The sequence below is a fragment of the Aquarana catesbeiana genome, linkage group LG02 (genome assembly GCF_042186555.1).
Source record: "Aquarana catesbeiana isolate 2022-GZ linkage group LG02, ASM4218655v1, whole genome shotgun sequence".
NCBI classification, from domain to species: domain Eukaryota; kingdom Metazoa; phylum Chordata; class Amphibia; order Anura; family Ranidae; genus Aquarana; species Aquarana catesbeiana.
Genome location: NC_133325.1, coordinates 465,448,256 through 465,466,355, shown reverse-complemented (window position 1 = coordinate 465,466,355; position 18,100 = coordinate 465,448,256). Strand labels below are relative to the sequence as shown.

Sequence of the window (18,100 nt, the reverse complement as noted above, 5' to 3'; positions counted from 1 at the left end):
CACTTCACTGTGTATATGTGAGGGTTTACAAATACTTTAACCACTTCACTACCCGCCCATAGTCAAATGACAGCCTGAGATGGGATCTCCCATCCTGGGTGGCCGTCATATGACGTCCTGGGCTTCCCAGCCGTCTACCGGGTGCGCGCCCGCGGCATTGCTCGGGACCTGGTGCGTGTGCCCGGCGGCCGCGATTGCCCGTTACAGGAACAGGACCGTGGATCTGTGTGTGTAAAACACACAGATCCACGTCCTGTCAGGTGAGAGGAGACCGATCTGTTTTCCCAGTACAGAGGAACACTGATCGGTCCCCTCCCCCTACAGTTAGAATCACTCCCCTAGGAAACACATTTAACCCCTCGTCTCCCCCTAGCGGTTAACCCCTTCCCTGCCTGTCACATTTATACAGTAATCAATGCAATTTTATAGCATTGATCGCTGTATAAATGTGAATGGCCCCAAAAATGTGTCAAAAGTGTCCGATGTGTCCGCCATTATGTCACAGTCACGAAAAAAAAAAAAAAAAAAAAAAAAAAAAAGAAAAAACGCAGATCGCCGCTATTACTAGTAAAATAAATAATTTAAAAAAAAAAAAATGCCATAAATCTATCCCATATTTTGTAGATGCTATAACTTTGCGCGAATCAATATACGCTTATTGTGATTTTTTTTTTTACCAAAAATATGTAGAAGAATACGTATCGGCCTAAACTGAGGAAAAAATGTGTTTTTTTTTAAATTGGGATATTTATTATAGCAAAAAGTAAAAAATATTGTTTTTTTCAAAATTGTCGCTCTTTTGTTTATAGCGCAAAAAATAAAAACCGCAGAGGTGATCAAATACTACCAAAAGAAAGTTCTATTTGTGGGGAAAAAAGGTCAATTTTGTTTGGGTACAACGTCGCATGACCGCGCAATTGTCGTTTAAAGTGCGACAGCGCTGAAAACTAAAAATTGGTCTGGGAAGGAAGGGGGTGAAAATGCCCTGTATTGAAGCGGCTAACTTTGCACAGTGTCAACTGTCACAGAGGAACTCCAGGTAGGAAATTCATCCAATCCTTGCAGTTCTGCATGCACTCAGAGGACATACCCCGACTATAGATGTCAATGCAAAACAGTGTTGAACATGAAAAAGCAGTCTATACAATCCCCAAGATATTAATTCTTCTGTCAAGCAGTAGAATGACTGGCTATTGCAAAAAATGTGCAGCAAAAGTAGGGAGGCTGCCATCACATGTTCCTCACTTCATAAAAATGATCGCACCCGATTGTCTGCCCCAACATTCTTTTACACCATACTTCATAATTCAGCCCCAATTTAATTCAAATACAGTATGTACCAGTAACTGATCACACTGGTAGTTTACCATATACACGACAAACCAATATGATGGAACGTTTCTTTATTAAGTTGCAAGAAAGCATTTAATCAAAGAGCCCAAATCCCATGTCTTCATCGGACTCTTCAGATTCTTCCTTTACTTCTTCTTTCTTTTCAGCTAAAAAATAAATAAATAGGCGATTAAAATTTATGGAATCCGATTCTTCAGACCAACTATACTTAAAATCAGATACAAATCATTGTAGGATGATATATATATCCCCCAGATCACTCCGTAAAGAGGGTCCATGCTACCACAAAGGATGTTAAAGTGGTTGTAAAAGGCACAAGGCTCTTAACCTTCATGCATTTTCTGTGTGCAGCAGCCCCACCCAATTCCTACCCGAGCCCCCTCTCGATCCAGCAATGTTCACGAGAGCCTTTGCTCTCCGGGGACTCGCACTCCTGATTGGCTTTTGGCAGCAGCCATCGGCTCCCACTGCTGTCAATCTCAGCCAGTAAGCCAATCAGGAGACAGAGGGGGTGGGGCTGAGCCGTGGCTCTGTGTGTGAATGGACACAGAGCCGCGGCTCAGAAGCGCACCCGCTTGGGTGCCCCTAGAGCAAGCTGCTTGCTGTGGTGGCATCCAGCAGGAAGGGGGAGCCAGGAGCACCGGCGGGGGACCAGAAGAGAGGAGGATCCTGGCTGCTCTGTACAAAACCACTGCACAGAGAAAGCAAGTATACAGTATTTTTTTTTTTTAAACAATGCTTTAACCTCTTGTGATAGTAGCAAAGTTAATACCAAAAAAAAAAAAAAAATTTTTTTTAAGATAAAATAAATGATAAAAAAAAAAGCATCCCCCCCCCAGCTTACACATGCAAACACACACGCGCATATGTAAACCGTGATCGCACCACAGATGTGAGTTATTGTTGCAAACATCAGCGCTAGCGCAATAATTCTAGCACCTATTCTAATTACTCAACATAACGTCATCTTTTACATTTTACCCCAAAAAATTGGGTATTGTGTTTGTGTGCAATAAAATTGATTAGCCAAACTTTGGCACTTAAAAATCTCCATCGGCGACATTTAAAAACGTCTACACTATCCGTTTTGAGTTAGAGGAGGTCTAGTGCTAGAATTATTGATCTTGCTCAAACGATCGCAGCGATACCTCACGTGTGGTTTGAACGTTTTCATACGGGCGTGACGTACGTATGCGTTCGCACAAAGAGACCTCAGATCTCACATTTACACTTAAATGCAATAATAAAAATAAATAAATAAAAAAAAACAAAAAAAAACGACATTTCCCCTTTAAGACCATTAAGCGAAAGCGACCTTTGAGGTTGCTTCCGTCAATGTTATGGAGCCGAGTGGGGGGCCATCAGTACCTCACTCGGCTCCATGCTACTGAGGGGATAGGATAGTCTCCGCCGCTACCAACGGCTCCGGTAATCGTTAGAGACAACCAGAGAGTAGTGGGAGGGGCACCTCTCCTGCTGCCGATTAAAAGTGATCTCATGGCAAATCCACCGCAGAGACCACTTTTATCTGAAAGCCGCTGCACAAAAATACCCTGCGACATAAAACAATTGCAAAACCAAAACATTCTCTAGGGTCTGTCTGACCATACATTTGGGGATTCCAAGTAATTTTGCTAGAAAAAGTAGATTTTTTACATGTAGGAGAGAAGTGTTAGAACAGGCCCGGTTGGCAAGTGGTTAACCCCTTCTAGACCAGCCACTGCAGTTGTACTGCGGCAGGTTGGCTCCCCTGGGCAAAACGATGTTAACTTACGTCGGTTCGCCTTTTGACAAATAGGGGGCGTGTATGTGTGTGCCGCCGAAGAGTGTGCCCGGTGGCCACGAAGACCACTGGGCAACTGTGATTCCTCCACAAAGAGACAGAAGGAAGATCTGTCAATGTAAACAGACAGATCTCCATGCTGTCAGGGGTGAGGAGAGCGATCTGTTGTTCATACTTAGTATGAACGATCGGTCTCACTCAGGCAGTCCCACCCCCCCCCCAGTTAGAATCACTCCCTAGGACACACAATTAACCCCTTGAATGCCCTGTTAACCCCTTTCCTGCCAGTGACATTTACACAGTAATAAGTGCATTTTTATAGCACTGATCGCTGTATAAATGCCAACGGTCCCAAAAGTGTACGATCTGTCCACCATGTCGCAGTCCTGATAATAAAAATTATCGCTGATCACCGCCATTACTAATAAAAAAATAAATAATAAAAATGCCATAATCTTTCCCCTATTTTTTAGATGCTATAACTTTTGCAAAAACAGTCAATATACGCTTATTGCGATTTATTACAAAAAATATGTAGAATGCATATCAGCCTAAACAGAAGAAAAAATTTGCTTTTTAAAAAATAAAATAGGAGGATATTTATTATAGCAAAAAGTACAAAATATTTTTTTTCTTCAAGTGTCGCTCTTTTTTTGTTTAAAGCGCAAAAAATACCGCCAAAAGAATGCTCTATTTGCGGGGGAAAAAAAAAAGAAGGACGTCAGTTTAATTTGGGTACGTCGCAGGACCGCGCAATTGTCAGTTAAAGCGACGCAGTGCTGTACCGCGAAAAATGGCCTGGTCATTGAGCAGCCAAAAAGTGGTTAAAGAAGTGTTCAGTTGAATGGCTCTATAAATGAGCATGTAGCAAGTTACTAACTGCACTTTAGCAGGGGTACAGCGTCAAAGCTATGGTGGTCCTTTTGTTCACACTACTCTACAGCATGCCTACTGCCACTGGGGAAAGTGTTGCTTAATCATTACAGGTTAAAAAGCACCTTTAGCCATTTCTGATCAATATCTGCCACAATCTCATGTCTAATCCTAGTGTTTTGTTGATCAAATACTTTACCAAAGACAGAATGCATCAAACAGGTGGAATAGGTGGTCACATGCACAAAGGAAAAATAAATTTGGCGATTACCTGGAGCAGCAGCTCCACCAGCAGCTGGAGCTGATGCAGGAGCAGCAGACACGGCACCCCCAGATGGTACTGAACACAGCTTTGAAAGGCCTACAGAGAAAAAAAAAAAATATATATAAAATGTCAAATTATATTTTACTTAAGTATAAAAACTTGTAGCCAACAATGTTTTAACAAAATACTGTATTTGCCTGACTGAGATATCTAGCATAGCTCTGAGAAGCCCTTAGGCCTCTTGCACACTGCAGCTTGAAAAAGCTCAGTACAGCTTTTTTTTTTTTTTTTTTTTACAGAGCTAAAATACAGCCCATTAATTTTAATGTGCCTATGCACACAGGCGCGTAAACAAGTATATACAGTGGGGACGAAAAGTATTCAAACCCCCCTAAATTTTTCACTCTTTGTTAAATTGCAGCCATTTGCCAAAATCATTTAAGTGCATTTTTTTCCCTCATTAATGTACACACAGCACCCCATATTGACAGAAAAACACAGAATTGTTGACATTTTTGCAGATTTATTAAAAAAGAAAAACTGAAATATTACATGGTCCTAAGTATTCAGACCCTTTGCTCAGTATTTAGTAGAAGCACCCTTTTGATCTAATACAGTCATGAGTCTTTTTGGGAAAGATGCAACAAGTTTTTCACACCTGGATTTGGGGATCCTCTGCCATTCTTTCTTGCAGATCCTCTCCAGTTCTGTCAGGTTGGATGGTAAACGTTGGTGGACAGCCATTTTTAGGTCTCTCCAGAGATGCTCAATTGGGTTTAAGTCAGGGCTCTGGCTGGGCCATTCAAGAACAGTCCCGGAGTTGTTGTGAAGCCACTCCTTCGTTATTTTAGCTGTGTGCTTAGGGTCATTGTCTTGTTGGAAAGTAAACCTTTCTGAGGTCCTGAGCACTCTGGAGAAGGTTTTCGTCCAGGATATGCCTGTACTTGGCCGCATTCATCTTTCCCTCGATTGCAACCAATCGTCCTGTCCCTGCAGCTGAAAAACACCCCCACAGCATGATGCTGCCACCACCATGCTTCACTGTTGGGACTGTATTGGACAAGTGCTAAGCAGTGCCTGGTTTTCTCCACACATACCGCTTAGAATTAAGGCCAAAAAGTTCTATCTTGGTCTCATCAGACCAGAGAATCTTATTTCTCACCATCTTGGAGTCCTTCAGGTGTTTTTTTTTAGCAAACTCCATGCAGGCTTTCATGTGTCTTGCACTGAGGAGAGGCTTCCGTCGGGCCACTCTGCCATAAAGCCCCAACTGGTGGAGGGCTGCAGTGATGGTTCACTTTCTACAACTTTCTCCCATCTCCCGACTGCATCTCTGGAGCTCAGCTACAGTGATCTTTGGGTTCTTCTTTACCTCTCTCACCAAGGCTCTTCTCTCCAGCTCTAGGAAGGGTTCTGGTCGTCTCAAACATCTTCCATTTATGGATTATGGAGGCCACTGTGCTCTTAGGAACCTTAAGTGCAGCAGAAAAATTTTTGTAACCTTGGCCAGATCTGTGCCTTGCCACAATTCTGTCTCTGAGCTCTTCAGGCAGTTCCTTTGACCTCATGATTCTCATTTGCTCTGACATGCACTGTGAGCTGTAAGGTCTTATATAGACAGGTGTGTAGCTTTCCTAATCAAGTCCAATCAGTATAATCAAACACAGCTGGACTCAAATAAAGGTGTAGAACCATCTCAAGGATGATCAGAAGAAATGGACAGCACCTGAGTTAAATATATGAGTGTCACAGCAAAGGGTCTGAATACTTAGGACCATGTGATATTTCAGTTTTTCTTTTTTAATAAATCTGCAAAAATGTCAACAATTCTGTGTTTTTCTGTCAATATGGGGTGCTGTGTGTACATTAATGAGAAAAAAAATGAACTGAAATGATTTTAGCAAATGGCTGCAATATAACAAAGAGTGAAAAATTTAAGGGGGTCTGAATACTATGATAAATATATATATACACACAGTGTCGTCTCTCTGCCTAGGCCAACAAGGCCCAGGGTGGCACCTTGTGGGGGGGGGTGGCAAAAAGCCACCGCCGCATGAAAAAGCCCCCCCCCCCCAGACCTGTCTTGCGGAGTCCTGGCCCCCGCGACCGCCTCCCGCACAAATTCAGCCCCCAGCGTCCGGTTTGCTATTGCACGACACTTGTAAATATTATGACAGTGTGCTTGGTCGGGGGGGGGGGGGGGGGGGGGGGCGGGGTGCGGAGTGGCTGGCAAGACCAGCTGCACACAATTTGACTGGCAGTCAGCGGCCAGGACAGCAGGTAAAATTTGCTAAGTCACTATTACTTTTGTAATGTGTGCCAAGCAGCCAATCACATATAAAAGTGCCTAATATGAAAGTGAATAAAAAGATCTTGTTGCAATAAAGTGACCCGTGCTGCAAACTCATTAAACAATCCACATTCAGTGAAAGTTCATGTACTGCAAAGTTTGCATTGATTTCAGCATCCTTGGAGCACTTTGCACATGCCTTTCAATGTGTTTGCATTGATTTTTAATATGTGGACACTAAGGCTACTTTCACACTGAGGCGCTTTACCAGCGTTTTAGCAGTAAAAATAGCGCCTGTAAATCGCGTCTCCTGTCACTCCAGTGTGAAAGCCCGAGTGCTTTCACACTGGGGCGGTGTGCTTGCGGGATGTTAAAAAAAGTCATGCAGGCAGCATCTTTGTGGCGGTTTAGGAGCAGTGTATACACTGCTCCTAAAAGGCCGCTGCCCATGAGCCTGCAAAGGGCTTCGGCAGCAGCGCTTTGCAGGCGATATTAATCCCTTCTTTGGCAGCTAGCGGGGGTTAAAAGCGCCCTGCTAGCGGCCGAAAAGCGCCGCTAAAGCATCTGTAAAGTGCCGCTTTACCGCAACCGCCTCAGTGTGAAAGTGCCCTTACTTGTCTATCGATCCAGCGATGTTGGCACCCCAGCCGATTTTTGGATTGGTTCTCGGGTGCTGCTGCAGCCATTCCTGTTAAGGGAAATTGGCATTGAAGCCTTCCAACTTCACAGTCGGTTCCCTTCTGTACATGTGCAAAGCAAGCTGTGCTTTCTGAATGGCCCGGTGAGGGAAGGAAAAGGGGGGCCGAACTTCCAATAGACGGTGCTGCAGTGCCGTCTCCCAGAAGTGGGGAAGGGTACGTGTCAAAAACAGGTACCTGTTCCCTCCCCCTGAAAGGTACCAAACGTGGCACCGGGGGGGGGGTAGCAGGTAAGCAGAGCTTCCATGTTTGGGTGAAACTCTTCTTTAAACAGTCCACATTCAGAAAAAAACGCATGTGCTGCAAAGGGCTCTGTGAATTAAATCAATAAATAATTCATATACACTAATAAGCTGAAATTGATGAGGCTACACTGATTGCCACTGATGAGGCAGCACTCTTAAGCTGCACTGATAAGTCAGCACTGATGGCCTGTACTGGTATCCCCTGATGTGGTTGCACTGGTGGCCACACCGTTGGGCTGGGTACTGATGAGGTGGCGCTGCACTGATGGGACTGTACTGATGGGCACTGATGAGGCAGAACTAATGGGCATTGATAAGGCTGCACCGATACCCACTAATGAGGCGGCACTCTTAAGCTGCACTGATAGGGCTGTAGTGATGGCCACTGATGAGGCCACACTGATGGCAACTGATAAGCTGCACTGATAAGGCAGCACTGAAGGAGCGTGGTTTACAGATGACAGAGTGGGTCTTAAACAGGAAGGGGTGTGGCCTTGACAGAAAGGGGTGGGTCATATTTAAATTAAGGGGGTGCACGCATTTAGTCGGGCCTAGGGCAGCACAAAACCTAAATATATATATATATATATATATATATATATATATATATATATATATATATATATATATATATATATATATATATATATATATAAATAAATATATATAACATACATACATACACACACACACCCCAATACTAAGAATAGCTGGCTCGAGGCTCACGAGATCTGGTGTGGCGATTGAAGTGTATGATCTACTTCCACAGTGCAGATGTACAGCTGAACCTGGGAGGTTGAAGGAAGTTCTGCAATTCACGCTGTTCATGATCTCTCAATCTAGAGATCATGGAGATTTGGTAAGAGTAGGGCTGGGGAAAAAATTGATTTAAATCTTGAATTGAGTTGAGAGGTCAAATTGATTCAAAATTTAAGCAAATTGATTTTTTTTTTCACCGCGCCGGTCCTGAGGAGTTGCGGGCAGGAGTTTTTAGGTGAGGACTAGGCCGAAGCCGCGGCCTCGCCTAAAAACTCCTGCCCGCAGCTCCCCAGGACCGGCCCGGTGTCCAAAAAAAAAAAAAAAACCAAAAAAAAAAAAACCACTCGATTCAAATCGTGAATCGAGTTTTTTTAAGAAAATCACAGATTTTTTTTTTTTTTTTAGATAAATCACCCAGCTTTAGGTAAGAGGACATTTTTTTTCTATTTTTGAACACAGAAGCACTTTATTGGATGTCATTAAGGAAAACTGGGAACAGTGCATCTGTTTGTCTTTTTTTGAACAATCGTTTGGACACAATTTTGTTTTGATTTGTTTTTGGACATTTATGTTGATATATCACATTGGTGTCTTTGAGACATACTGCACATTAGATTTTGAGTAATGAACAATATGGTCACTAAGTGACACATTTTAAGTGGATGACACGTTTGTTTTATTTTTTGTTTTTATTCACTGTTACCAATTTGCTAGTTTGAACAAGACAATTCATCAATGTGGTCACTATTGATAGAGTTTGAGGTCTTAACTGACAGAGCACTTTTATCCTTATGTAAAGAAGGGCCGTGCATTCTTCAGTAAATATAAAATGGAAAAATCTGCATTTTTGGTCAGTGAAAAGAACTGACCTATAGTGTAGCAAAAGATGGCTAAAAAGTGAGGTTCTGTTGCCACTGCCAGAAAACTGTGGGGAGAAAGTTTCAAGGCCCCCATGCACCTAAGACGCCTGGGCAGTTCACAGAGGTGCCTGTGCCTTAAGACAGCTCTGGGAAGAGGCCAGTAAATTACATAGTCACTGGCTCCTTCCCCCGCTCTCAATGTCCTGACAGATCCCTCTGCTTTCTGGGAGAGAAAAACAGGTAGCGCAGCAGCTGAAAGCTGACAGGGCGGAGATAAGTAAGGGAGAAAAGTAATTTTAGGCGCTATGGTGCTGCTTTTAAAAGAAGACCTAGGAAGAAAAAAAAAAAAAAAAAGACATTGTGGTTTCAGCTTTGGGTAGGGGTTTTGAACTTATATTTCTCATGACATTGACTTGCATGACTTAAAAAAAAAGTAAATAATTACTCAATTAAAAAGGGTCTTACTTTTTACTGGCAATGGTCCTGTATAAGGGAAGTGTATTTCTCAAACACAGTGGTATAACATTCATTCACATACAAACATACTAACCAGCATTGATAAGGTCATCCACATTTTTTCCACCAAGCTCAGATATAACCTAAGAGAAAATGCAAGAGTAGATTAAAATTATGGGAGGTATAACCACTGTGATAAAACACTGTTCAAAATAGCACACCACCATTAGGTTATAGGTCATCTTCCCACTCCACCAACCCCAAACACACAGTGTAGATACTTTCCCTCCCAGCAGTCCTGTGAAATACCCAGCACTTCTGGATATGGAGGACCATACGACTCACTCCTTTTCCTCACTTCATGCAGTGCCTAACATCTACACTTTGTGTAGCTCCCACACACCAACACTGAGTTTACAGGAGGGGTTTCTACTGAGGGCTCTCCACCAAGTTAACAGGTCAACGGGGAATATAACCATTAATAGCCTAGGACGGGGCTACCAAGAGGACCTGTTACTTTGCACAGAACGAGAAAAGGATAGGTTCACTTTAAAGTACACACAAGGGAAAATAGAATGACTGTCAAAAACAAAAGCACTGGAAGAAAAATAAAGAAGACACACCACAACTGCTTCCCCTTAAGCTGCAAAAGCAGCGGCTGGAGATGTACATATACCTAACCTATGATGCTTTGTAGCAGGAATTCTTATTCTGCGGGCACTACCACCCACCAAACATGAATGGGGCCCATGCTGCCACCGCATTGCATCCAATGCAAGTGGTAGTACAGTATTTAGGGGGATAAAACAGTCAGTGAGGAGGCAACATATTGCCTCTTCACTGCCTGTTAAACACCACTGAAATGCAATCCGAGTGCAGATTGCTTTTCAGAGGAGCAGCAGTTCTTGCTGCATGTATAAACAAGCCCTAAACAAGTCAAGAATCTTCACTCAAATTACATCTGTGTTCTCTTAAAAACCCAATCATGTGTAGATGAAACAAACACAACTGGGTATTACTGGATGAAAAGAGCCAAACTTTCCCATAAAGACATTCTGTCCTCCTTTAATGGTTAAAGCATCCCTTGCACATGTGCAAGAGTTCAGTTGTCCCAACACACAGGCGCTTGCTTGGTGTACATTCCAAATAGGGCTGCATGCTGGCAGGTTGCTTCATTGTATTGCAGAAGAGACATGCAATAAGGAACCTGCCTGCTCAGAACTTTAGGCCCCTTTCACACTGGGGCGGGGACGGCGGTAAAGCGCCGCTATTGTTAGCAGCGCTTTACGGTCAGTATTCGGCCGCTGTTGGGGCGGTTTTACCCCCCACTAGCGGCTGAGAAAGGGTTAAAAACCACTGCAAAGCACCTCTGCAGAGGCGGTATAGCCGCGCTGTCCCATTGATTTCAATAGGCAGGAGCGGGGAAGGAGCAGTAAATACAGCGCTCCTTCCCTGCTCCAAAGATGCTGCTGGCAGGACTTTTTTTCCCGTCCTGCCAGTGCACCGCTCCAGTGCGAAAGCCCTCGGGGCTTTCACACTGAATACAAAGAAGCGTCATTTTCGGGTCGGTTTGCAGGCGCTATTATTAGCGCAATAGCGCCTGCAAACCGCCCCAGTGTGAAAGGGCCCTTAGTTCCATTTTAAGCAGTTACAGAAACCGTTTTCTATTCCTTTTTTGGATAAATGTTTGAACTAAGTGAAGGAATGCTGACCATTATAAGCGTTAAATGGTTTCAGTCTCAACTCACTTTTGTTAAACAGCTTGTTCAGCTAAAGGAATTTGAAAAAGAACAGCAGGATTAACAGGTAAAAAACTAAAATACAGAGTGGGCCCAGAAAAACAAAGACTGCTGTGTTAATGCCAGTGACATCATATATGTCATTTTTTATTTTAGCAACTTTAACCTACATACCGTTTGGGCACTGCACTAAGCAGAGGCAAAAGAAGTCCACATGTAGCGTCAGATTTAGAACATCCATATCATTACAAAAACACATATCAGAAGGTAACCAGTATAGAGCTTATTCACCTTGTCCAGGCGCTCTTGATCAGCATCGATTCCTACACTGGATAGGATTTTCTTGATATCTTTTGCTGAGGGACTGCTGTTACCACCGAGGGTGGCAAGCAGGTAAGCGGCCATGTAACGCATTCTGCAATTATAAGAAAAAGTTTATGACAACGCTGTACCTTTATATACAAGTACATACATTATTCATGAATTAGGTTATTAAAACCTGCATACATTTTTATTGAACTGAACCCCATTACTGAGAAGTGTGCATTTCAATAGGTCCACTTTAAAATGAATCTGTGTTTTGCCAATACATACAGTATCTCAGAAAAGTGAGTACACCCGTCACATTTTTGTAAATATTTTATTATATCTTTTCATGTGACAACACTGAAGAAATGACACTTTGCTACAATGTAAAGTAGTGAGTGTACGGCTTGTATAACAGTGTAAATTTGCTGTCCCCTCAAAATAACACACACACAGCCATTGTCTAAATCGCTGGCAACAAAAGTGAGTACACTGCAAATGAAAATGTCCAAATTGGGCCCAATTAGCCATTTTCCCTTCCCCGGTGTCATGTAACTCAGTGTTATAAGGTCTCAGGTGTGAATGGGGAGCAGGTGTGTTAAAGCTCTCACTCTCTTACTGGTCACTGCAAGTTCAACATGGCACCTCATGGCAAAGAACTCTGAGGATCTGAAAAAAAAATAATTGTTACTCTACATAAAGATGGCCAAGGCTATAAGAAGCTTGCCAAGACCCTGAAACTGAGCTGCAGCACGGTGACCAAGACCATACAGCGGTTTAACGGGACAGGATCCACTCAGAACAGGCCTCGCCATGGTCGACCAAAGAAGTTGAGTGCACATGCTCAGTGTCATATCCAGAGATTGTCTTTGGGAAAGAGACGTATGAGTACTGCCAGAATTGCTGCAGAGGTTGAGGGGGGGGGGGGGGGGGTCAGGCTGTCAGTGCTTAGACAATACGCCGCACACTGCATCAAATTGGTCTGCATGGCTGTTGTCCCAGAAGGAAGCCTCTATTAAAGATGATGCACAAGAAAGCCTGCAAGAAAGCAGACTAAGGACAAGGATTACTGAAACCATGTCCTGTGGTCAGAGGAGAACAAGATAAACTTATTTGGTTCAGATGGTGTCAAGCGTGTGTGGCGGCAACTAGATGAGGAGTACAAAGACAATGTGTCTTGCCTACAGTCAAGCATGGTGGTGGGAGTGCCATGGTCTGGGGCTGCATGAGTGCGGCCGGAACTGGGGAGCTACAGTTCATTGAGGGAAACCATGAATGCCATGTACTGTGACATACTAAAGCAGAGCATGATCCCCCTCCCTTTGGAGACTGGACCGCAGGGCAGTATTCCAACATAACGACCCCAAAGACACCTTCAAGAGGACCACTGCCTTACTAAAGAAGCTGAGGGTAAAGGTGATGGACTGGCCAAGCATGTCTCCAGACCTAAACACTATTGAGCATCTGTGGGGCATCCTCAAATGAAAGGCGGAGGAGCCCAAGGTCTCTAACATCCACCAACTCTGTGATGTCATCATGGAGGAGTGGAAGAGGACTCAAGTGGCAACCTATGAAGCTCTGGTGAAATCCATGCCCAAGAGGGTTAAGGCAGTGCTGGAAAATAATGGTGGCCACACAAAATATTGACACTTTGGGCCCAATTTGGACATTTTTGTTGTCCACGGTTTAGACATTAATGGCTGTTTGTTGAGTTATTTTGAGAGGACAGCAAATTTACACTGTTATACAAGCTGTACACTCACTACTTTACACTGTAGCAAAGTCTCATTTCTTCAGTGTTGTCACATGAAAAGATATAGTAAAATATTTACAAAAATGCGAGATACTGTATAATCTGAGTACCAGGAAGCTCACCTCCTGCCCAATGTAAAGTGCTGACCAATGATCAGACCCAAGTGCTGTCACATTAGAGCATTAATATAGTGTAAGCTCTGACCAGGACACCGGTCCACAGCTGCTGTGTAAATCCACCTGTACAAGTCAATGGCTGTACACATTCTATGCCCAGAGTTGAACAGCCATAAACATTAGGGGTGCAACGGATCAAAAAACTCACGTGTCGGATCGTTACTCGGATCAGGAGTCTCCCCCACTAATATCCATGTCATCTCCCACACTGTAATATCCACAAACTCCCCCACTGTATTTGGCAGGGTATTTCAGAGTATGGATGGATAGATCCATGGATGTGACTGCAAATTCACAGAGCAACGCTGTGGGCACTACAGATCCAGCCCACAGTACTGCTGCCATCCGATCTCTCCCCTCCACTGTACAGATCAGTACACAGAGGGGAGAGAGGAACCGGCGTCATGTCTGTTTACAAGTGATCGCTCTGTCATTTGACGGAGCGATCACGTGGTAAATGGCCGCCGGGTGTACCAGGATGGCTGCCGCTCCGGAGCTAGGCCGAAGCCGCGGCCTTTCCTAAGGCTGAGGCAGCGGCGCGCTCTGTGGATTGCATGTGTGCTGATCCGAACAGGTTGAACCGTTCGGATCATGGATCAGTGACGATCCGTTGCACCCCTAATAAACATACATGTGCTTTTTCAGGGTGTATATAAATCAATTACTTTTGGGGGGGGGGGGGTGTTTAAATCGAATTTGTGGATTTTTTCAAATTTAATAAAATGCTTTTGGAGTAAAAAAAATCTATCTAAAGATAGTTTTCTATTGAAGATACATTCATAATTTAGTTTATTCAGCATGAAATAGAGTTAAGTTATGTAGCATGAGGCTGTATATTCTGCAATATATTTACATTTTTGGTAAACTCATTCAATGAATGCAAGCTCTGAGATAACATGCACTGCATTGATGTATTCACACAATTTCACAGTAACCATGAGATAAAACAAAGTTTAGGAATATTCCTTTATCCCATTGTTTTGCAAACTTATGTACACTTCAAACTGTATGATTGAATCGGTTCTGATATCCCTGTTTTACTAACCCGACAGCTTATTATTCTAAATAGGAAACCTTAATTTTGTATGCAAATATTAAAGATTCTAACTACCAGCAAGAATGAGTCCTTAGATTTAAAGAGCACCTGTCATTTCAGATCCATCATGGCAGCGCCTGTTAGCGGGCATCCACTTACCTGCTGCCACCACATCCTTCACCTTGTTTTATCACTGCCGCATCACCAGCCATCCCATTAAAGTGAATGGGACTGTCGGTGAGTCAACAGTGGGTCAGAGGAAAAGCCGCTGCAGGACAGAGATGACCGTTGCTCTTTAAAAATTATGATTTAAATCAGGCCTTTTTACTAGTGATTTAAATTGACTTGATTTAAATCAATGCCACCCCGATGCATATGTAGTCTGACACTGTAACTATCCCCGTGGGTTCTAAACCACAGCCCCCCCCAGCACTCACTGAAGCGCCAGGCTGGAGAGGGGACAGAAGCAGCTTGCCGACTGCTGGAGCCAGCTGTCAATCAGGCAGCTAGGTGGATCCCAACAATATGTTCGAGTTCCTTTCAGAGCTTGGCGTGACTCTGTGATGTCAGCACGCTTTGGCCTGCTATAAGCTGACTTTGGGTCACAGGTGAGCAAAAATAATTGCAACTCTGTGACACAGAAGAGAAGAATGGCCCAAAGAGCTTTGTCCATACTTCTCTTAAACTGGTTTAAAATAAAATATACTAATCTAGTATGTTTTAGTAACTCAAAAATAACATTCTATTGCTCTCCAAATACCTTTTTTCTGCTGTGATATTACTTTGTGTATTGAATTGTATCGTATCTTTACTGTCTGCCTCATAAAGCACTGTGCAAGCTGTTGGCGCTATATAAATCAATAATAATAATAATAATAATAATAATAAATCCACCCTCTCCTTTTCACTCCAAAGATATACTATAGGTATTGGGGTAGATTTACTAAAACTGGTGCAGCTGTGCATGGTGGCCAATCAGCTTCTATTGAAGCTTGTTCAATGAAGCTTTGGCAATAAAACCTGGAAGCTGATTGGTTTCTATGCAGAGTTGCACCAGATTTTGCACTCCCCAGTTTTAGTAAATAATCCCCATTGTTTTGTGCACAGAGCGATTCACAAGACTGCAACTCACCTGCACTGCTCACTCCAAACAGAAGTGAGGGGGAGAAGGAGAGGTTTGGGAGTGCACAGAGGATGTTAAAAGGAGGCAGAAAAACACAGTATAAAATAATTAAATGAAAAATAGTTTACAGGGCCATTAAAAGAGAATATAAGTAAATACAATCAGCGCAAAATAGTATAGATAAGCAATAAAGTGCAGCTGAACACTAAAAGATCTTTCACATACAGTAATCCAAAAAGCAATGATATACAGAGGAGTGCAACTCATATCAGGGCTCAATAAAACATATAAAATGTGATAAAAAGTCCATAAAAATCCAAAGGAAAAAACAGAAGGTGGACTAACAGTCCCAGCAAGCAAAGAGTCCACGTGAGAAAAACATTCCAATGCAAGAGTAACTTTCCCTCCACAGCACTCGCTTCGCTCACCTCTAGGTGTGGACCACTGAGCCAACAGATGGTCAACAAAGCATGTCCCATACAGGTATGACCTCCAGATAGGGTCCAGGTCCACCGACCGATATCCCAAGGGGTAAGTATGATAAGAGAAATGCAGATCTAAGTGCTCACTGCTGACGTTTTTGTTACAAGGCCGCATTTAAATAAAAATGGCTACTCACAAGGGCTTCATATATACAGCGCATGTCAGCGCAAACACAGAAGTAGGATTCCAGGATGGCAGCAGGTGATGTCAGGACGTGGCTCCTCCCCCCATCTGTGTTACGTTCACAAAAACTTTGTCACAACTTGTTACAAGGTTTTAAATAAAGCCTTGTAACAAAAACTTCACCTGTGAGCACTTAGATCTGCTTTTCTCTTATCATACTTACCCCTTGGGATATCGGTCGGTGGACCTGGACCCTATCTGGAGGTTATACCTGTATGGGACATGCTTTGTTGACCATCTTTTAGCTCAGTGGTCCACACCTAGAGGCGAGCGAAGCGAGTGCTCTGGAGGTGGAGGGAAAGTCACTCTTGCATTGGAATTTTTTTCTCAAGTGGAATCTTTGCTTGCTGGGACTGTTAGTCCACCTTCTGATTTTCCTTTGGATTGTTATGGACTTATCACATTTTATATGTTTTATTGATCCCTGATATGCGCTGCACTCCTCTGTATACCATTAAAAGAGAAGTATGGGGTTTTGCTTTTTTCCAGAATCACTAGGAAGAGGCTAGTAGGATGAAGCATTGATCCAACATTGCCTCTGAGTCCGAAAAGCGGGTGATCAAACACGGCCGATCGCTCGGTTCTCAGGGCTCCCTGAGCAGAGAGCTCCCGACTGTCAGTAGCTCTCTGCTGTGCCCCCCCAGCTCACTGGAGCTCTGGGCTGTTGAGGGGGTTGCTCAGGCTCTCGGCGGCTTGCCGAGAGGCTGGCGGTCAAGGAGTGTGGGCGGATCCCGACAATATGGTCACGGTCTTTACCAAGCCTGGTCACAGGAGTGCAAAACAAACTAGCTTTAGCTGTACCTCTCCTTTAAGTAGTGGATGCGTATGGAGTATTTTTGAAGAATAAGGATATCGTTCAGATCCTGTTCCCATTTGGCGATCTGAAATCCTGAGGGAGAATCGGCAGGATTCTGCCCGCAATTCCAAATTGCATTGATGCGCATTTGGGGGCTATCCCCTATAAAATGCACGGTGTGATTTTGCTGTGATTGTGGCTCAAAAATCGAAACATCCACACACGCCTGGCTCGGGGCAAAAATGTGCTGCTTGAGCTTCTTAGCCACGACAAATGCGCACAGGGCAGCCCATGTACGACACATGTAAATAACTCTTAAGCCCCGTGCACACAGACCGAATATCGGGCGGTCCAATAGAAGGGGGCACAACTAAAAAAGGTTTGCCAATTGGCATCTGGTCTGTGTGCACAGCAGCCGGTGCGGCTTTTGTCGAAGGGGCATGACCGCAAAAGGTCATCTGATCAGCGATCTCAGCTAGTGCCCGGTGTGTTCTGGTGGGGGTGCATCTGTCTACGGAACACAATAGCTCAGTAGGGAGATCACTGTACTAACAGTAAACGTGATGCATACATATCCCCAAAACACAGTGCCCACAGCCATGTGCTCAGTAAATACAGCTTCTCTCAGCTCCCCCATCAGTATATGAGGAGAATTCCTCCCTCACACGATATATATTCAGCACAACTGGTCTATAAGTCCCCTACTGAACTCACTTTAAGTCTATAAAGACACGAAACGATGTGCACGCTCCTGATCTTCGGCTCCGAGAGGGAAAGAGAGAGGCACGGGGTCTCCTGAGCAAAGAAGCAAGGACCTGAGAGTTCAAAGGTCAACGTCGTATCTCTGTTCAAAACCACTCCAACTCCGCATATAACGTTCCGTAATATCGCTTAATACACCATATGAAGATTTTTACGTGATT

At 43.7% G+C, this 18,100-nt stretch overlaps 1 protein-coding gene across 3 annotated transcripts in view; it reads right to left on the bottom strand.

Annotated features, from left to right (window-relative positions):
* Window positions 1-18,100, bottom strand: part of LOC141128405 (large ribosomal subunit protein P2-like) — an 866,266-nt gene that overhangs the window by 446,934 nt on the left and 401,232 nt on the right. Inside the window, exons 1-5 of one of the 3 annotated variants that reach the window (XM_073615688.1) lie at window positions 17,892-18,046; window positions 11,613-11,736; window positions 9,677-9,725; window positions 4,281-4,370; window positions 1,387-1,499 (exon numbers count right to left, since the gene is read on the bottom strand). In XM_073615688.1, the coding sequence (XP_073471789.1) occupies window positions 1,426-1,499; window positions 4,281-4,370; window positions 9,677-9,725; window positions 11,613-11,735 (336 nt within the window). In that variant the 5' untranslated portion in view covers window position 11,736; window positions 17,892-18,046 and the 3' untranslated portion in view covers window positions 1,387-1,425. Of the gene's footprint in view, window positions 1-1,386; window positions 1,500-4,280; window positions 4,371-9,676; window positions 9,726-11,612; window positions 11,737-17,891; window positions 18,047-18,100 lie in introns of those variants that run through there. The other 2 variants (XM_073615686.1, XM_073615687.1) reach the window with 2 other exon arrangements.